The following is a 19437-nucleotide window of genomic DNA, read 5'->3' on the forward strand; positions in this document are numbered from 1 at the left end:
ACAGTAAAAATTTGTCATTTTCATGCTAGTAATAGAAAAACCTTGGCATCAATATTGTTTTAATTATTCACATGTTCTGAGGCAAGACTGTGGGATCAAAGTTTTGCCAGACTTCCTTGATGAATTTTCTGTGCGGCACCAAATGTGAAATTATCGAGGAGACCGTGGCACATCAAAAGATAGAGATCGCCCTAAATCAGACCCCCGTCTCCTCCGGTCGCGAAGTGCCTGGTTTGCTTGACGGAGATGAAGTAGCTTTAGTGAAGTCAGCTATGCTTCCTTTTGATGTGGCATCAAAGCTCACTCAGTGCTGCAGTCGGAGATTCTGAATGAATTTTCATCCTGTTGGGTCAGCCTCAGGAGAATCTGAAAATATCCAGAGGCACAGATGACGAAGCCCAGACCCGGCTTTGGGCAGCTCCACCATTAGCAGCTATAATCCTGAGCTCTCATGAAGCACTTAAAACTAGCAAAATGCTGTGTGTGTGTGTGACAACCGCGGTGATGAAAGTCCCTGTGCAACAGAAAGGAAGAATCATTAATAGCCCAGGCTGCCATTTACATTTTGGTTTTTAATACTCGGGTGAGAGGTTATGCCTGGGTTGAAGCTGTTAGTAGCCATCTGCAATCAAAAGGCTTTTTTTTTCTTCTTAGCAAAGTTTCATGACTTTTTTTTCTGTTTCAGTTATTTTTTATTTTTATTTTTAAATTGCAGTTTACGTTTATTTTTGTTTGGTGTTAGTTTCAGGTGCACAGCATAGTGGTCAGACAATCATAGCCTTTACACAGTGTCCCCTCTGCCACATTTCCATCACCCACCTGGCACCATACATAGTCATTACCATATTGACTGTATTCCCTACGCTGCGCTTTACATCCCCGTGACTGTTTAGTAACTACCACTTTGTCATTATCCCTTCACCCTTTTAAGGTATCCCTTCACTTCTTAATCCCTTCACCTTTTTTGCCCAGTTCCCCAGTGCTCCTTCGCTCTGGCAACCATCAGTCTGCTTTGGGCTTCTATGAGGCTGTTTCACTTCTGTCCATTTATTTTGGTCTTTACATTCCACATATAAGTAAAATCCTATGGTGGTTGTCTTTCTCTGACTGACTCATTTTGCAGAGCATAATACCCTTTAGGTCCACCCATACTATTATAATTGGTAAGATTTTGTTCTTTTGCTGGGCACTTGAGTTACTTGCATGCCTTGGCTATTGTTCATAACGCTGCAATGAAAATATGGGTGCATATATCCTTTTGAATTAATGTTTTGGATTTCTTTTAATATATACTCAGAAGTGGAATAACGGGGTTGTAAGGCAGGTCCCTTTTTAATTTTTTGAGGCACCTCCATACTGTTTTCAGTAGGGACTGTACCAACCTACATTTCCACCAGCATTGCACAAACGTTCACTTTTCTCCACATCCTCGCCAGCACTTGTTTGTTGATTTATTGATGATGCCATTCAGACAGGTGTGAGGTGATACCTCACTGTGGTTTTAATTTGCATTTCTCTGATGATTAGTGACATTGAGCATCTTTTCATTAGCCTATTGGCCATCTGTATGTCTTTTTGGAGAAGTGTCCATTTTTAAATTGCATTGTTTGTCTGTTTGGTATTGACAAAAATTTTGGATATCAACCCTTTATCATTGGTGAAATTCATTCTCCCATTCCATGTGTTGTCTTTTCATTTTGTTGATGGTTCCCTTTGCTGTGCAAAAACTTTTTAGTTTGATATAGTTTCTCTTGCCTAGGGAGATATATCAGAGAAAATACTGCTAACACAAATGTCAGAGATTTTACTGCCTATGTTTTCTTCTACGAGTTTTATGGCTTTGAGGCTTACATTTAAGGCTCTAGTGTAAGAAGGTAGTTTAATGGGGTTTTTTGTTTTTTGTTTTTGCGTGTATCTGCCTTTCGCAAGTGTGTTTCAGAATGATACCTTACAAGTTTTCCCATCAGAGAATCTAGTTTTAGTTAATATTTTATTTGAAGCCATCACTAAAACTAGGAATAATCTTTATTTAAGTGGATATACTGGGAATCAAAGAGTAAACTAAGCTGTAAGAATTCATGTGAGTTTTCATTGCTGGCGACATTAGACTGTCACCAGCATCTTGAGGCAATCAGGCCAGGGAACCCCATAATTTTAGGAGACACCTGTTTTCTTCTAAGGTGAAAGACACCTGGGGGTGGGACAGGTGTAGAGGGTGCAGAGAGGTCACTGAGAGCCAGTGAACAGGAAGAAAAGACCCTGTCCCGGGGCTGGCGGGCCAGTGCCTTCCTGTGGAAGTCTTAGTGGCAGTGTTGGGGGCCACACTCCAACAGGTGACTTGGTTTGGCCACCAGCGACTAAGTCAGATTTACTTTTTAACAGAATGACAAAGAAATTGATGATGCCCTTGATGAACTTGCTGACCGTCTAGGACACAGGCAGCCTGACCCAGATGAGGGCAAACCAATAAAGGATAAAGTCAAGGTAAAGGGGAAAAATAAGTGAAAAATTAAGATTTTTTTTATAGCATTGAATACCCTCCCCTCCACACAAAAAGAAAGAAAAGACTTCTGACTTTGTGTGGAGTTAGTGAACAGCTGGATGACATGTCTCCTGTTTTCCTGTCGGTGGTGGTGTATTTCTTCACTTCCTCAGTGAGGACTATGCCATGTCACAGATGCAGGCAAATGCCCTGTTTGGGAGGCCACACCTTGTTATGACAGAAGAGCACACTTCTGCCTTGTTAATTTTATTCTCTTCCCAAATTAACTTTTCTTGGTTTTGTCTGGTAGTGAGACATTGCATATATGATACCCATATGTGTGCCTTTTTTAGGTTGACACACTCTTTGTGTACTGTGGCAGGTTCCCTAGCAACCTGGTCTGCCCTCATAACTAACGACACGTAAACTCTGGAAGGAGGAGAGCTTTGACCAGGAGTTCGACCCTGTGCCGAGGTCTGTCTACAAGGCACAAACTGTTAACTCTCCATATCTTATGTAACACCTATAGAGACTTATTGATACTTGGCATACAATCAACAATCCACAATGCAACAGTCCATTTAGCCTAAAACCAGGAAGCAACTGACCATTCAAATTGGTGTCCCATAGATGGCATTTCAAAGGACAGTTATATCTTGATTCTGTCATAGGAACACTGATGTGCACTTAACCTATATTTGAAAAATTAAATTAGAATGATGCAGACAAGTAAACTCTAAAGCACCCCCTCCCTGAGCCGGGGAGAGTGAGGGTCACTGAACTTGTGAAAGAGACCAGCCACACCCCACTGAGGTGGGGAGACTGGATGGTAGGTGCTGCTTAAGAGCAGCACTCACTTGCAACATAAGCAGTCAGCACATCCATTCCGATTTGCTGTGCATCCTGGTCCTTCAGGTTTGCTTATAAATAGTGGCTATTATTACCTCTCTCAGTGACAAGGTGCAGTAATTTGATTTCTTTATTTGAAAAGTGAAACTCACAGGTATTTTATGTCTTTGGGTGTTACAAACTCTTCACCTAGTTTCTAAGGATAATTTTTTAGTCATTTATTTCAGCTTAAAATACAGGTATGAAAGTCACAGATATAATCTGACATATAGAAGCACATGAGTTTACTTTTTTTGGTCAACTAATAGCCCATTCAAGTCATCCAGTATGTTATTCTCTTGCTTAAAAAATAAACATGGGTATGTTTTTTGCCTCAGAAAAGTACAGTAAATGCTGAGCGATGCGTTTCAGAATGCATCCTATAAGCAAAAGAGGAAAGGAATATTAATTATAGCTATTCAATGTTTATAGGAAAAAGTTAAAGCTGAACATAGAGACAAGCTGGGAGAGAGAGATGACACCATCCCCCCAGAATACAGACATCTCTTGGATAACGATAAGGTAAGTGAAGGCAGAGGTCCACATTGGATGTATACGACAAAGCTTTTTAGATTCAAACTTCCCTTGAAATGAATAGGAGTTGCACTTTAACAACAGCATAGAAACGTAATGTGACTATTTTTAATGTGCCCCTGTCAAACAGGCTGTCTAGGATTCTATTTAATATTTATTTGAGCCAATATATCTTATTGCTTAGTTATTCTGGACACTGTGGTGTAAAGAGAGTTGAACAATGTTCAGTCACTCACTGATGCCCAACAATGATTCCAAGTCATGTACGTATACAGATGAACCCTTTTCACAAGAAAAGGCCATAAAAAAGAATGATATTTGTAATCCTGACTTAAGCGGAGTCTCTCCATTTAAGGAGAACAATAAGGGAGCTAGTATTGCAATAATTAATAGGGCAAATAAGGTAACTCAAAGACCTGGGGTCTCCCTTTCTTCCTTCTCCTACACTGTTGAGAGAAGACAGGCAAAATCATATCTCAATCGCAAGTCCTATTTCTATATCTAAATACATTGTCAAGAAGGCCTGGCCTGTGTCTCTAACGTGGAAGCCAGTTTCTCTAGGTCAGCCTGGCCTGTACCTCGCCCCTTCCCTTTAGGCTCCTCGTTGTAAGTTAATTAGATGATAAGTAACCCTCTCCAGGCCTTTTCCTCAAAGAAAACAAGGGGTCCAAATTACATCCTCTCTGTACTGCTCCATTTGATTAAATGGTGTTACCAGCTTGAATGTCTCCTCATACAGGACTCAAATCTCCTTGCTTTTATTCGGTATTCCTCATGAGAGCAGCTCTGCACACTGCTAGTCCTCCCTGCTCTGGTGGTACCACCAGACCCTGGGTGTGTTCTTTGGAAATGTATTATTTAATGGCCTTGCTTTGTAGATGGGAAAAACCCCTGACGAGTTGTACTCATAATCCTGACTGAAAAAAAAATAGCCCTAATGCATCTGTAGACTGTTCCAGTGCCTCAGATCCTTCTGAAATGTGATAAGCCATAATAAATAAGACATAAAAACACTGGAAATAGGACGCAAAAACACAAGTTACTTTTTGTAACATTTTAAGCAGAATTTCATGCCCTGGCTGGTGTAGCTCAGTGGATTGAGTGTGGGCCTGCGAATCACATGATCGCAGTTCGATTCCCAGTCAGGGTACATGTCTGGGTTGCAGGCCAGTTCCCAGCGGGGGACTCATGAGAGGCAACCATACATTGATATTTCTCTCCTTCTCTCCCTCCCTTCCCCTCTAAAGATAAACAAATAAAATCTTTTTTTTTAAAAAGAATTTCAATGTGATGGCAGAAAGTTCCTAAATAATTAGTGGTTCTTTCACTTCCAGGACCAGACTCTCCCTCTTGTATTTTCCCCAGGAATACAAGTACCACCCTGACATATTTACAGGGTGGTACTTAGCCAGAGCTGGTGGGGATATAGGAGGGACCCAGGTTAATCAGTTGTAGCAGATATGTACTCTCCCAGTCAAGTAATTGGATAATATACATACATTATACAAATGCTGACTGCACCTAAGTAAACCTTTACAAAACTTATGTCTAACCAATAGTCTGGTTTGTTTTTAAGGGCAAACCAGTGGCGCCCCCTACAGAGAAATCCAAGGAATCAAAGGTAAATACCACAGCTGCATGCTTGTATAATTTTTTTTAAAATTCTAGCTGCAACTTGTGCAATTTAGAACAAGTGCATTTAAGAGCTTGTGTATTATTTCTCTTTCAGTCTTCCCAAGAACCCTTCAAAATAGGCAGTTCCATTTCCCATATAGAAAATCAAGCTCAGAGAAGACCAAGCAACTCGTATAAAAGAGTAGAATAAAATAAAGCTGTCACTATTTTCCTGCCTTACTATCTCCTTTATAGTACATTATGAGGAAGGAATGTCAGCAAGGTTTTTAATAAGCATCATTTATTTTCAGTGATGTGGGGAAAGCCACTCTATAGCATTTTTGCCTTGTGTTTGTTCACTGCTGGTTATTTCTGCTAATACCTCAGAAACCTGAAGATGACCGAGACCCCATCGATGCCCTGTCAGGGGATTTTGGCAACTGTCCTCCCACTACAGAAACCTCAGAGAACACAGCGAAGGTACTGTGCTTTTTCACACGTACTTTCTTTGAATGTGTGTTCATGTGTGTATACACATGGACGTGTATAATTCTGCTGCCCCATGAACACTAGTTGGCACATTTCTTGTCTTTTTCCATATGTATGTATTTCATGTAGTTGTACTTAGAGTCCATATAATACATTACTTAACATTACCATATTTTTTGGACTATAAGACATACCTAGGTTTTAGAATAGGCAAAAATTTTGAAGCAAAAAATGTGGTAAAATATTTAATAACATAAATAACATAATATTTCACCATTGTAAATGTAAACACAACTCAACAGCAGCATTAACAACCATTATTCCTCCCAAATTTGCGAGACAGAGGGGGGTTGTGGGGGGATGCGTCTTGTAGTCTGAAAAAATATGGTGCTTTATAAATGCTTTCCAGGTTGCTTCTCTCTTGCCATCATTTTTGATTGCCACGCTGAATTGCTAGGCAATAGGAATGCTTTGCCTGTGTTTATTTAAAAGGAAAGGGCTCTCTTACTCCACCTCACTCTCTTGGGCACGCTGACCTGGGGTTTCCTCCCCATCCATTAGGACCCCGTTCAATCCTCAGTGCCTTCAGGAAGACTTCTCTTACTGCTTCTCCCTTCCCAGGCCACTGCCAGAAGCCTCTTCTTCCCTGCCACCTGCGCTACCTAGAGTTACACGTGTAGTGCACCACTAAGCTGTGTACTTTATGTAGTAGTGATGTGTCTTTTACCTCCCTGCTCCAGATTAGCAAAGTGTCTGGTATATAGCAGATTCTTAAAATGTGATTATTAGTGAAAAAAATAATATGTAATGCAACAAGTGTGTGTGTGTGGCATTTTGCCTATAAATTATACCCTTCCTTGTCATTTTTGGAAGAATTAATACTACAGATCACAGTTTGCTGTTGCTTTGGTGTTATTAATCATATCTCCCATCACTGAATTGCCAGTCCTTCCCCTGCTGGGTTACTTAATTTCTAGTCTTCTCAACATCTGATTTCTGCCTTCTGTAAACTCATAATTAATGCCCTTTTTGTGAGTGGGCTTTATTTTTATGTATGACTTGCCCCAGCTATCTGTGGTTGTCTCCATTGTTACATTTCTCTTCAATAACACTGAAAACAATGTCCTATTCTTAGTCTATGGGACATAAAAACCAATCCTAAGAGAAACAAGCTGTGTGTTGATGAGGAAAATGTGCTTTGGGTGAATCATGCATCATGGAAATTGGCAGAGCATCATTGTGACCCACATTTCCTCCATTTTTATCCTTTTTACCACCTACCTTTATCACGTCTGTGTACATTCACCATGGTTCAAAAAATTGTGATTAAAACACTGAAAGCTTTCCATTATTTAATTAAATTGCAGGTGTCCAGGCTGCTAAAAAGGATAGTCTGAATTGATTAATTACAGCCAGTACCTAATTGCTAGGTAGATTAATGATAGCAATAGCCTCATTTCCTTTCCTTTGCTTTAGGACAAAGAGAAGAAGACTGCTTCCATCTCCAAAGCACCCAAAAATAAGGGGAAAGCAAAGAACTCTGCAAAGGTAAACACAGCAGTTAAATATATTACAAATTAATTTAGCAATTACATAAAATAGCATTTATCCTTTTAGTCATTTAATTCAATTGGAATTTATTTAGGATAAAATACTTTAAGTATTAAGCACTGTCTATCCACTAGCCTGTCTTGGTAAAGAAATTGAAGGTATTTTTTTAATCGTTGTGCAATTACAGTTGTCCCCAATTTCCCCTTTATTACCTTCCCCCACCTTACCCGTCCCCACCTCCCACATTCAGTCCTCCCACTTTGCCCCCATTGTCTTTGTTCATGAGTCCTTTATACTTGTTCCTTGACAACCCTTCCCGTTCTTTGCCCTATTACCCCCCCCCCCACTGCCCCTCTGCTCACTGTCAATTTGTTCTTTATTTCAGAGTCCAGAGTGCTAACCATTACACTATGGAATATTCTTTATTTCAATGTCTCTGGTTATATTTTTCTCACTTCTTTGTTTTGTTGACTATGTTCCACTTATAGGTGAGATCATGGTATTTGTCTTTAATCACCTGGTTTTTTTTCACTTAGCATAAGGCTCTCCAGGTCCATCCATGCTGTCACAAAGGGTAGGAGTTCCTTTTTTCTTTCTGCTGTGTAGTATTCCATTGTGTAAATGTACCGTAGTTTTTTTATCCACTCATTTAATGATGGGCACTTAGGCTGTTTCTAGCATTTGGCTATTGCAAATTGAGCTGCTAAGACTTCTTTTTTTTTTTTTTAACTAACTGGTACTTTAGAAATCTAAATGAACATTATTAACACAATTGTTAAAACACCACGAGAGTCCTATGCTGATCTAGAGAATAATGTACAAAATACTGATGAGACCATTGTAATTTTATGGTGCCCAATGTCAGCTAAGCAGTCTGTGCTGGCCTCTTCCCTTCTGGCACATTCCCCCACTGTCTGCAGATGGTCTTGCCTTCTACTTCAAAGAGAAAAATTGAGGCCACCCTGCAGAAAAATCCCTAAGGTCCTGTTTCTTTTATCCACTGACAAACCCTCTCCCAGCTCCCTACCCTTTAGCCTCTTCTCTCTCAGCAGTCAATAATCCACTCTCTCCAAAGTCTTCACTCTCTTCATCTCAGTTTTTCCTTTGATAATATGTTTAAGTTTTTTTCACCACTTTAAAAGCAATGTTCAAACTTAGAAGCCCTTCTGCCTACCACCTTAACCCCATCGTTAAAAGATCTAAGATTTCTTCTTCCTCTTGTTCAGCTTTGCCTGAGATTGGCAATGACATACTGGTTGCTGTATCATTAATTCCTCCCTAGTTTAGTTGATCTCTCGGTATGCTTTGAGGCCTTAGACTTGATACTGTGATGTGACTGGGAGTTTGGGGACCGTTGGGATGGGCAGGTGCATTCTCCACTTTTACCTGTCTGAAGTCCCACACCACCACTTCCGATGGGACAGTTCCCCTTGTGTCGTCACACATTGATAGTACAGGTTGTCTGCCTTTCATTACATCTGAACAACCATCACTTACAAAGTAAACCATGACTTTGTGTCTCACTAAGGAAATAATGTGATTATGGTATGCTATTCATTGTAAGAACCTCTGCAAACTGAGACAATTTAAAAGGCAAGGGAACACCACCAGAGAATGTAGTTTGTATAAGTTTTAGAATATAGAGGTAGGATATAGAATCAGGAAAAATCTTAGAGTTTCTATAATCCAAAATATTAATTTGATACCACCTGGGAGGGAAGACTATTAGTGTATAATTTTTCATGTTGCTCTAGAGAGTAAAACTGAAGCTAATGAGTGGAAGCCACAGGTTCCAGTTTCTTAGAATTGGGCCTTGGTGGGAGAGAACAGTTGGGAGCATTATTCAAACTATTCCATCTGCTGTCAGGAAAGGAATGGAAATTACATTAGACAACTTCTGAATCCCTCCCAATTCTTAGAACATATGATTCAGATGGTGATTACTATGATCCCCTAACTACAATGACAAAGTAACAGTACAGCTTTAAAAACAATAGTCTAGCTATATCAAAACTCTTCAGAACAAGATAGTTCCAGTTCAAGATGGCAACATAGGAAGAGCCTGAACTCACCTCTTTCCACGGACACACTAAATCTATAGGTAAAACAATTTCCTCTGAAAAAAAATTCAGAAAGTAGCTGAGTGACTCTTACTCTTTGGGAAAATGAGGAAAAAACCCACATCAAAAGAGGTAGCAGAGGCGGAGATACCATCTTGCCATAAACCTTACTCTCAGTGTGGCAACCCACAATTGGGGGTAACTCAAAACCCAGAACTTCTCTCTAGAGAACTAAGTTTGAAGCCCACATTTGGCACCCTAGCTTATAAGAATTGCACCTGAGAGACAATGTATCAAGACATCTGGCTTTGAAAGCCAACGAAGCTTGCATCTGTAAGACCTACAAAGCTATAGTGAACTGATAAAATGTCCTTTAAGGACTTGCATGCTCCGACTCAACAGCCCTAGAGCCCAGTGCAGAGCCTGCAGATCGAGAGGCTCCTACACTTGCTGTGAAAGAGTCTTAAATGGCGTAAGTGTCAGCATGAAGGACAGCCATCTAATTTAGCACACACCCAGGGGGCTGCTGAATTGCTTACCGTGGACAAAGGCTGATGGGTGCTGTCTTGCTCTCACCTTGGCTCCAGCCAGGGGGTGCCATCTTTTCACTCACCCACTGCTTCACTCCAGCTTGCTAGTACCTCCTGGAAAGGAGCTTGCACCCTTCTCTGGTGCCTCAGTTATTTGCAGCTGCTCCCAGGGGACACCTCTAGATCACCTGGTTCTGGTGGCCAGTGGGACTTAACTCTTGTGATCCCATGTAACTACATATTTGCAACCTTTAAAAGCTGCTGCCTGAGGGCCGGGCGTCCGTCCAGTCAGCCTAAATGCAGACTGAGATGCTCTCCCCTTTGGAACACTGACAGATCTCAGCTTACCCTCCACTACCAGGAGTTCCTAATATTAAAGAGCTGCTTGGACAATCACAACAGTTTCAGAGACCACCAAGATCCAGGACAGGGTTGAATGATAAGGTTCATTTCCTTCATAAGGCCACCTCTTCAAGACTGCAAGAGGTGGCTGTGTTATCTAAAGCATAGAAACCAGCACAAAGTATCCAAGAAAATGAAGACAGAGGAATGTGTTAAAGAAAAAAAGAAACAAGATAAAGCCACATAAAAAGTCCATAATGAAATGGAGATAAGTGACTTGCCCCATAAAGTGTTCAAACTAATGGTCATAAAGATGCTCATCGAATTCCATGAGACCCACAAAGGAGAAGAATGGATGAATACAGAACTTCAACAGAGTTAGAAAATATATGAAAGCACCAAATAGAAGTCGCAGAGCCAAAGAACACAATAACAGAACTGAAATACACACTGGAGGAGTTCAGTGCCCACTAGGCGAGGAAAAAGGGTGAGAATATGGCAGCGGGACTCAATCCGAGTAACAAAGAGAAAACAGAATGGAAAAGAAAGCAAAGATAGCTGAAGGCCAACATTTGCATTATGGGGACCCGAGAAGGAGAACAGAGAAGGAGGCAGAAAACTTCCCTAACTTAGGGAAGGAAACAAACATCCAGACTCAGAAAGCCCAGAAAGTTCCAATCAAGAGGAACCCAAAGAGACCCACACCCAGACACATTATAATTAAAAAGTCAAAGAGAAGGAGACAATCTCAAAAGCAGCAAGAGAAAACCAATTTCTTAGGTACAAGGGAACTCCCATAAGACTATTGGATTTTTCAGCAGAAACTTTCCTGGCCACAGGAGTGCTAAGAGAAAATAAAACTCCCAGTCAAGACTGCTCTACCCAGCAAAGTTGTCATTCAGAAATGAAGGCGATAGCGAGTTTCCCAGACACGCAAAAGGCTACAGGAGTTCATCACCGCTGAACTGGCCTTGCAAGGAATGTTAAAGGAACTTCTTCAAGGCAAATGAAAAGGTGCTGGTTAATTACAGGAAAACTTTGAAAGTACAATACAAATAACTGGTAAAAGTATGTACTGGGTTGGCCAAAAAGTCCGTAATGTTTTTTCCACATGATGGCTCTAGCAGTGCTCAGTTGTCTTCAACTTCGTTTGAAACAATTTTGTTAGATTATATTGTGACAGCTGTCATATCACTATTCATTTAAAACAAAACATATAATTGGTAAAATTTTGTGCAGCCATCTTAACGGGTAAGATGGGAGAAAATATAAAGCATAATATGCTAACAATATTGCATTATTTCAAGAAAGGTAAAAATGCAACCGAAACACTAAAAAAAGATTTGTGCAGTTTATAGAGAAGGCACTATGACTGATTGGACCCGTCAAAAGTACTATTGACATTTTGGCCAAATAATTCCTTGCTGTGCTGTTCTCGTATGCACTTGAAGATGTTTAGCAATACCCATGGCCTCTGTCCACTGGAAGCCAATAGTGAGAGACAGCCGATATACTCAAAATACCCAAATCAGTAAAGTTATTGGTGAAAATAAAAAATGTATCTTATTTTCCAGAAAAAAAACATCATGGACTTTTTGGCCAACCCAATTAATTACTTAAACCTAGTATGAAGGTTAAAAGACAAAAGGTAAAATGAATCATTGTAACTACAGTAATTAAAGGACATACAATATAAAAGGATGTGAAATGTGACATCAAAAATATAAAATGGGCTGGGGGTGTAGAGCTTTGGCATAGACTCAAAAGTTATCAACTTAAAACAGGCTGTTATAAATATGAGTTGCTATTTGTAAGCCTCATGGTAACCACAAAGCTAAACGGTGTAGCAGATACACAAAAGATTTTTTTAAAAAGAGGAATCAGAGCACACCACTCCAGAACACCATGAAGTCGCAGATGAAGACCACAAAAGAAGAACAGAGGAACTGCAAAACAGCCAGAAAACAATGAACAAAGTGACTATAAGTATAAACTGTCAATAATTCCTTTAAATGTAAGTTCTCCAATTAAAAAAGAATGGCTGAATGGATGAAGAAAACAAGACCCATCTATATGCTGTCTACGAGCAATTTACTTTGGATCTTAGGAAACACGCAGACTGAGAAGTGAAGGGATGGGAAAAGATAGCCCAGGCAAATGGGAACAAACAAACGAAAAACCTGGGCAGCTCTATTTAGACAAATAAGCTCCAGCAAAGACCGTGGCTGAGAGTGATGTCGCCATCGCGGCAGCGTGGCACTCCTTTTTCCTTTCCCCTTCAGTTTACAACTGTTCACATTCCACAACTGAACACAAGTGGCACTGCACAGCACACCAGGGTACCCAAGAGACCCTTCCATCTGAGTTTCTGAAATGAAGGGATTGGCCCTCAGAGATGGTGCAGAGCCAGGAGACATGTGGCCTAGGCAGTGGCAACCTTGCTGGCAGAGGGGGAGGAGGGGGAGGGAGGTGAGTGGGGATGTTTCCAGCCAAGCATGCTGCAGCTGGAGGGACCCACTTTGAGGAGAGACTGCAGTGATGACTGGGAGAAGGGAAGGGAAGGGGGGGAGGGGAGGGGAGGGGAAGAGAGCAGAGAGAGAACTGAAAAGAACTCATTTCTGTAGGGGGATTACAGCAAGGAGTCTATCAACAGACTTCCAGGACTCCCCAACTCAAGGGCCCCCCTACTGGGCTATGGGCACGCCCAAAGCTCCATGTGCCGAGCACACATCTGTGCCCACACTGCCACCAGGCTTTTAGTATTTTTTTAAAGCCAGCTTGTTTTTATAGACACGCTCTCAACTTTAGCAGCAAATCAATTCCACTAAGAGAAACCAAAAACTTGTGCTATTCCGCCAACATCTGGGAAAGGAAAAGTATTCTAATTGCCAGGCTGTTGAACAGAATCGAAGGGAACAAAGCCTTACCTAGATGAGAAGGGCGTTGGCTACTTCCAGTGCGATGGCAGAGGCACATTTCAACAACTGCCATAGAAAATTCACCGCCATACAGTATCAGAGAGCAAAGCACAGTCCTGCAGCAAACTCAAAGACATATGGAATATTGCTGATAAAAAATTCGAAATAGCTGTTGTGAAGAAACTCAACCACCTTCAAGAAAATGTAAGCCATTCAGTGAACTAATGAATAAAATTAATGGATAGAAGGAGTATTTTACCAAGATACTAAAATTATTTTAAAAGAGAACTAAATGAAAATCCTGGAGCTAAAGGATTCAGTAAATGAGATTCAGAATGCATTAGAAAAGCATTGGAAATGGAGTAGGTAAGACTGGAGAAAGATTAGAAATGATTCTGGTGGAAAAGGTGAGAGAATGAAGACGTTTTTTAAAGTGAGGAAACCCTGTGAGAGCCATCATACTCCATTATAAAAGCCAATGTGAGAATAACGGGCATGTCAGAAGGAGAAGAGGGCAGAGAGTTACTTAAAGGATAGCTTTGAGACTTCCCAAACCTGGGGAGGAAACTAGGTGTAAAAGTCCATGAAGCTAATAGAACATCTTATTATCTTAATGAAAAAAAGACCTCATCCAAGACACAGTGTAATAAAACTGTCAGAAGTCAAAGATAAAGAATTTTAAAAGACAACCAGGGATAAAAACTAAGTAACCTACAAAGTAACCTCCATTAAACTATCGGCAGATTTTTCAGCAGCAACTTTGCAGGCCAGGAGAGAGCAGAAGGACCTATTCAGAGCATTTGAAAGATGGAAATTTCCAACCAAGCATACTCATTTTGGCAAAGTTACCCTTGAGATATGGAGAAATAAAGGCTTTCCCAGGCAGACAAAAGTTCACTAGCACTAGAACAGGTTGCCCTCCCTCCGAGGGGTCTTAGCCATCACTGACTAACTGACCAAGCATTGAGGGCAGAGATGGATGAAGCAGAAGCAGCGTTGCTGCCAGAGACAAGCTTTGTCTCCTCAGTGGCTCACATTCCGGAGGTCGCTCACTCAGCCTTAGCAATGGGGGGCAGTTACAACTCCTGAAACCAGGCGAGTGGTTCCCAACAATATCCTACCATTCACAACAACATGAATGGATCTTTATCACATTATGCTAATCAAGATAAGTCAGAGAAAGAGAGCACTGTGTGCTGTCACTGATACGTGAAATCTAAAAAAGTCAGTCTTGTAAAAATAGAGTAAATGATGGTTTCCAAGGATGTGGGGATAAGATTGATACTGATTAAATGTACAAACTGTCAGTGAATAGTAACTAAGACAGAGATCTAATTCACAGTATAATGAATATGGACAATATTGTGATATAATTATGGAATATGATAGAGATCTATCACTACTATGACAATCATATTACAATATGTAATGTACCAAATTAACATATATACCTTAAATTTACACAGTATCACAAGTCATATATATTCAGTAAACACAAAACAAAGACTGGTACAAAAGACAAAGAAGGACACTACATAATGGTAACGGGGTCAATCCAGCAAGAGTATATGACACTTGTAAATATTTATGCACCCTCACTGGAGCTTGTAAATATTAACAGACCTAAAGGGAGAAATAACAATACAATAATAGTAGAGGACTTGAATGAAGACCCTACTTTCATGAATGAGTAGATCACCCAGACAGAAATCAATAATAAGTGGCACATTCAATCAGATGGAATCAATATATATATTATTCCATCTGATATATATATACATATATATACATATACACACATACACAAGAGCATTCCATCCAAAAAACAATAGAATATACATTCTTCTACACGGCATATGAAATATTCTCCAGAATAGATCATGTTAGTCCACAAGTAAGTCTTAATAAATTTAAGAAGACTGAAATTATATTGAGTGTCTTCTTGAACCCAATGGTATGAAACTAAAAATAATTACAAGAAGAAAACTGAGAAACCCACAAATATGTGGAAATTAAATAACATGCTACTGGAAAACCAATGGTCAAAGAGTATATTAAGAGAAAAATTTTAAAAATACCTTCAGACAAGTGAAAATGGACATGCAGTATACTAAAGCTTATGGGACACAGCAAAAGCAGTTCTAACAGGGAATTTCATAATGATAAATGCCCATGTAAAGAAACAGAAAAGTCTCAGATAAACATTACTCTTCAAGGAACTTGAAAAAAAAACAAAGCAAAAATCCCTCAGTTCCTGTAATAGAGATTAGAAGTAATCTAAATGCCATAGAAATTAGAAATACAATAGAAAAGATCAATGATACTAACAGCTGGTGAAATTTTGAAAAGATAAAGTTGAGAAACCTTTGGCTGGACTCACCAAGAAAAATAGAGAGGACTTAAAATTAGAAAGAAAAGATGTTCCAACTGATACTACCACAGAAATTGATTTTTAAGAGACTAGTATCAACAGTTTTATGCCAAGAAATTGGACAATTTAGAACAAAAGAATAAATTCCTAGAAACATACAGTCTTCCAAGGCTGAGTCATGCAGAAATAGAAAACCTGAATAGATTACTAGTAAGGAGAATCACTAATCAAACACCTCCCAACAGCCCTTGCTGGTATGGCTCAGTTGGTTGGGTATCATCTGGCAAAGCAAAAGGGCACACTGGCTTGATTTCTGGTCAGGGCACATACCCAGGTTGTGGGTTCAGTCCCCGGTCAGGGCACATACATGAGGCAACTGATCAATGTGTCTCTCTCACATCAATGTTTCCCCTGCTCCCTTTCTCCCTCCATTCCCCTCTCCCTAAAAAATAAATAAAAATCTTTTTCAAAACCCTCCTGACAAACAGAAGTCCAGGACCAGACAGCTTCACTAGTGAATTCTACCAAACATTTAAGGAAGAATTAATACAAGTCCTTCTCAAACTCTTCCAAAAAATAGAAGAGGAGGGAATACTTCCAATCACATTTTACAAGACCAACATTACCCTGATACTAAAGCCAGACAAGGATGCTACAAGAAAATAAAATTACAGGCCAACATCTCAGAAGAACAGAGACGCAAAAATCCTCAACAAATATGAGCAAACTGAGTTCAACAATACAGTAAAAGAATAATACACCATGATCAAGTAGAATTCATTCCAGGGATTCAAGTTTGGTTGAACAGAGGCAAGTTAGTCATTGTGTACACCACATTAATAAAATGAGGGATTAAAACCACATATTCATTTCAATAGATGAAGGAAAAGCATTTGACAGTTCAACATCCATTTATGATAAAAACTCTCAACAAAGAGGATATGGAGGGAATGTACTTTGCCTAATGGCCATATATGGCATATGGCCTACAGCTAACATATACTCAATGGTATATAACTGAAAGCTTTTCTTCTAAGGTCTGGAACAAGACAAGGATGCCCCCTCTCTCCACTTTAATCCCACATAGTTCTAGAAGTTCTAGCCAGGGCAATTAGGCAAGAAAAGGAAGTAAAAGTTATCCAAATTGGAAAGGAAGAAGTAAAACTGTCACTATTCATAGATGACATATTATTTATAGAAAATTCTGAATACTCTACCAAATACTGTTAGAATAATTGAATTCAGTAAATTTACAGCATGCAAAATCAATATACAAAAATCTGTTGCATTTCTATACACTAATAAATGACCAGAAAGAGAAATTAAGAAACAATCCTATTTACAGCTGCATCAAATAGCATAAAATACCTAGGAATAAATTTATCTAAGGAGGTAAAAGACCTAAATACTGTGAGACATTAATGAAAGAAATAGAAGAAAACACAAATAAAAGGAAAGAGATTTCATGCTGTTGGATTGGAAGAAATAACATTAAAATGTCCATACTACCCAAAACAATCTACAGATTCTTTGTAATCCTTATCAAATTTGGAATTTTTCACAGAAATAGGACAATCCTAAAATGTGTGTGGATTCACAAAAGACCCTAAATAATCAAAGCAATCTTGAGAATGCAAGACAAGGCTGGAGGCACTCACTCCCCAATTTCAAATTATAGTACCATTGTAATCAAAACGGTACAGTAATTACAGAAGAATTAACTCAAAATGGTTTAAAAACTTGAGTATACTATCTGAAACAATAAGATACATAGAAGAAAATGGGTGATAAATTTACAGACCTTGGTCTTGGCAGGTGTTTTGTGAACTTGGTCTCAAAGACAAGGGAAGGAAAAGCAAAAATAAATAAATGGGACTACATCAAACTAAAATGCTCCTGCATAGCAAAAAAAAAAAATCAACAAACCAAAAAAGCAACCAATCAAGTGGTAGAAAATATTTGTAAACTATCATCTAATAAGGGGCTAGTATCTGAAATCTATAAAGAACTCACACAACTGAACAAAAACAAATAATTCAATTTAAAAAATGGGGAGAGGACCTGAACACTGTCCCAAGAAGATATACAGATAGACAACAAAGATATGAAAAGATGTTCAACTTCACTAGCTATAACTGAAATGCAAATAAAAACTACATGAGGCAACACCTTATACCTGTTAGAATGGCTATTATTGATAAAATAAGAAATAACAAGTGTTGGGAGGATGTGGAGAAAGGGATCCCTCCTGCACTGCTGGTGGGAATGCACAGTGGTAGAGGCTCAATGGAAAGCAGTATGGAGCTATGTCCTTCAAAAAACTAAGAGTAGAGCTACCATGTGATACAAAAATCCGTCTTCTGAGTATCTACTTGAAAAAACTTATTTATAAAGATATTTGTGCCCTATATTCATTATTCACAGTAGCCAAGACGTAGACTGATGGTTCAATAAAGAAGATATGGTGCAAATATACAAGATAATACTATTCAGCTGTTAAAAAGATGAAATATTGCCATTTGTAACAATATGAATGGATCTGGAGTATCATGCTAAGTCAAATAAGTTGGACAAGAACCATGTGGTTTCACTCATATGTTATATGTAAAACAAAAAAAAAACCAAACAAACTAAACTCATCAGCACACACAACAGGATGGTAGTTACTGGAGGGGAAGGGAGATAGAGGGAGGATGAAGAGGGCCAAACATGTGACAGACGGAGACCAGACTTGGGTGGTGAGCACACAATAAAATACACAGATGATAAATTATAAAGTTGAGCACCTGAAATCTAGATTATGTTATTAACCAATGTTACCCCAATAAATTTAATTAAAAATAATTTCAAAAAATCAGTATGGTATTGGCATAAACTCACACACAGATCAATGTAACAGAATAAAGAGCCCAGAAATAAGCCCATGAATATATGGTTGATTAGTTTATGACCAAGGAGACAGCAATATACAATGGAGAAAGGGCAGTCTCTTCAATAAATAGTGCAGGGAAAACTAGATAGCCATGTGCAAAATGAAACTGGACCACTGTCTTGTACCATACCCCAAAATTAAGTCAAAATGGATTAAAGACTTGAACATAAAACTCCTAGACAAAAAAATAGGTAGTAAGCTCCTTCACGGTGGTCTTGGTGGTGATGTTATGTAATTGACACCAGAAGCAAAGGCAAGAAAAACAAGGCAAAAAGACACCAGAAGCAAAGGCAAGAAAAACAAGGCAAAAACAAACAAGCGGGACTATATCAAACCAAAAAGAAGCTTCTTAGAAGCATGGCAAAGGAAGTTACCAACAAATGAAAAGGTGACCTACTGAATAGGAGAAAATACTAGCAAATCATGTATCTGATAAGGGGTTTGTTTATATCCAGACTATATAAAGAACTCAGATCAATAACAAAAAGCAAATGATCCCATTGAGAAATGGACAAAGTTTCTGAATAGACTTTTTTTTTCGAAAAGACATACAGATGGCCGACAGGTACGTGAAAAAGTGCTCAATATCACTAATCGTCATAGAAATGAAAATCAGAACCACAGTGAGGCATCACCCTACACTTGTTAGAATGGCTACTAAAAAGATAAGAAATAACAAATGTTGGCGAGGATGTAGAGAAAAGGGAACTCTTGTACAATGTTGGT

The 19437-nt window shown here is 39.2% G+C and overlaps 1 protein-coding gene across 5 annotated transcripts in view; it reads left to right on the forward strand.

Annotated features, from left to right (window-relative positions):
• Nucleotides 1–19437, forward strand: part of CAST (calpastatin) — a 134562-nt gene that overhangs the window by 110762 nt on the left and 4363 nt on the right. For all 5 annotated transcript variants that reach the window (XM_037032325.1, XM_037032326.1, XM_037032327.1 and 2 more), the window contains 5 exons: nt 2383–2484; nt 3803–3892; nt 5481–5525; nt 5906–5998; nt 7484–7555. In XM_037032325.1, the coding sequence (XP_036888220.1) occupies nt 2383–2484; nt 3803–3892; nt 5481–5525; nt 5906–5998; nt 7484–7555 (402 nt within the window). The remainder of the gene's footprint in view (nt 1–2382; nt 2485–3802; nt 3893–5480; nt 5526–5905; nt 5999–7483; nt 7556–19437) is intronic.

This window comes from Sturnira hondurensis, unplaced genomic scaffold (assembly GCF_014824575.4).
Source record: "Sturnira hondurensis isolate 20B ecotype Veracruz unplaced genomic scaffold, ASM1482457v3 Scaffold0021354, whole genome shotgun sequence".
NCBI classification, from domain to species: Eukaryota; Metazoa; Chordata; class Mammalia; order Chiroptera; family Phyllostomidae; genus Sturnira; species Sturnira hondurensis.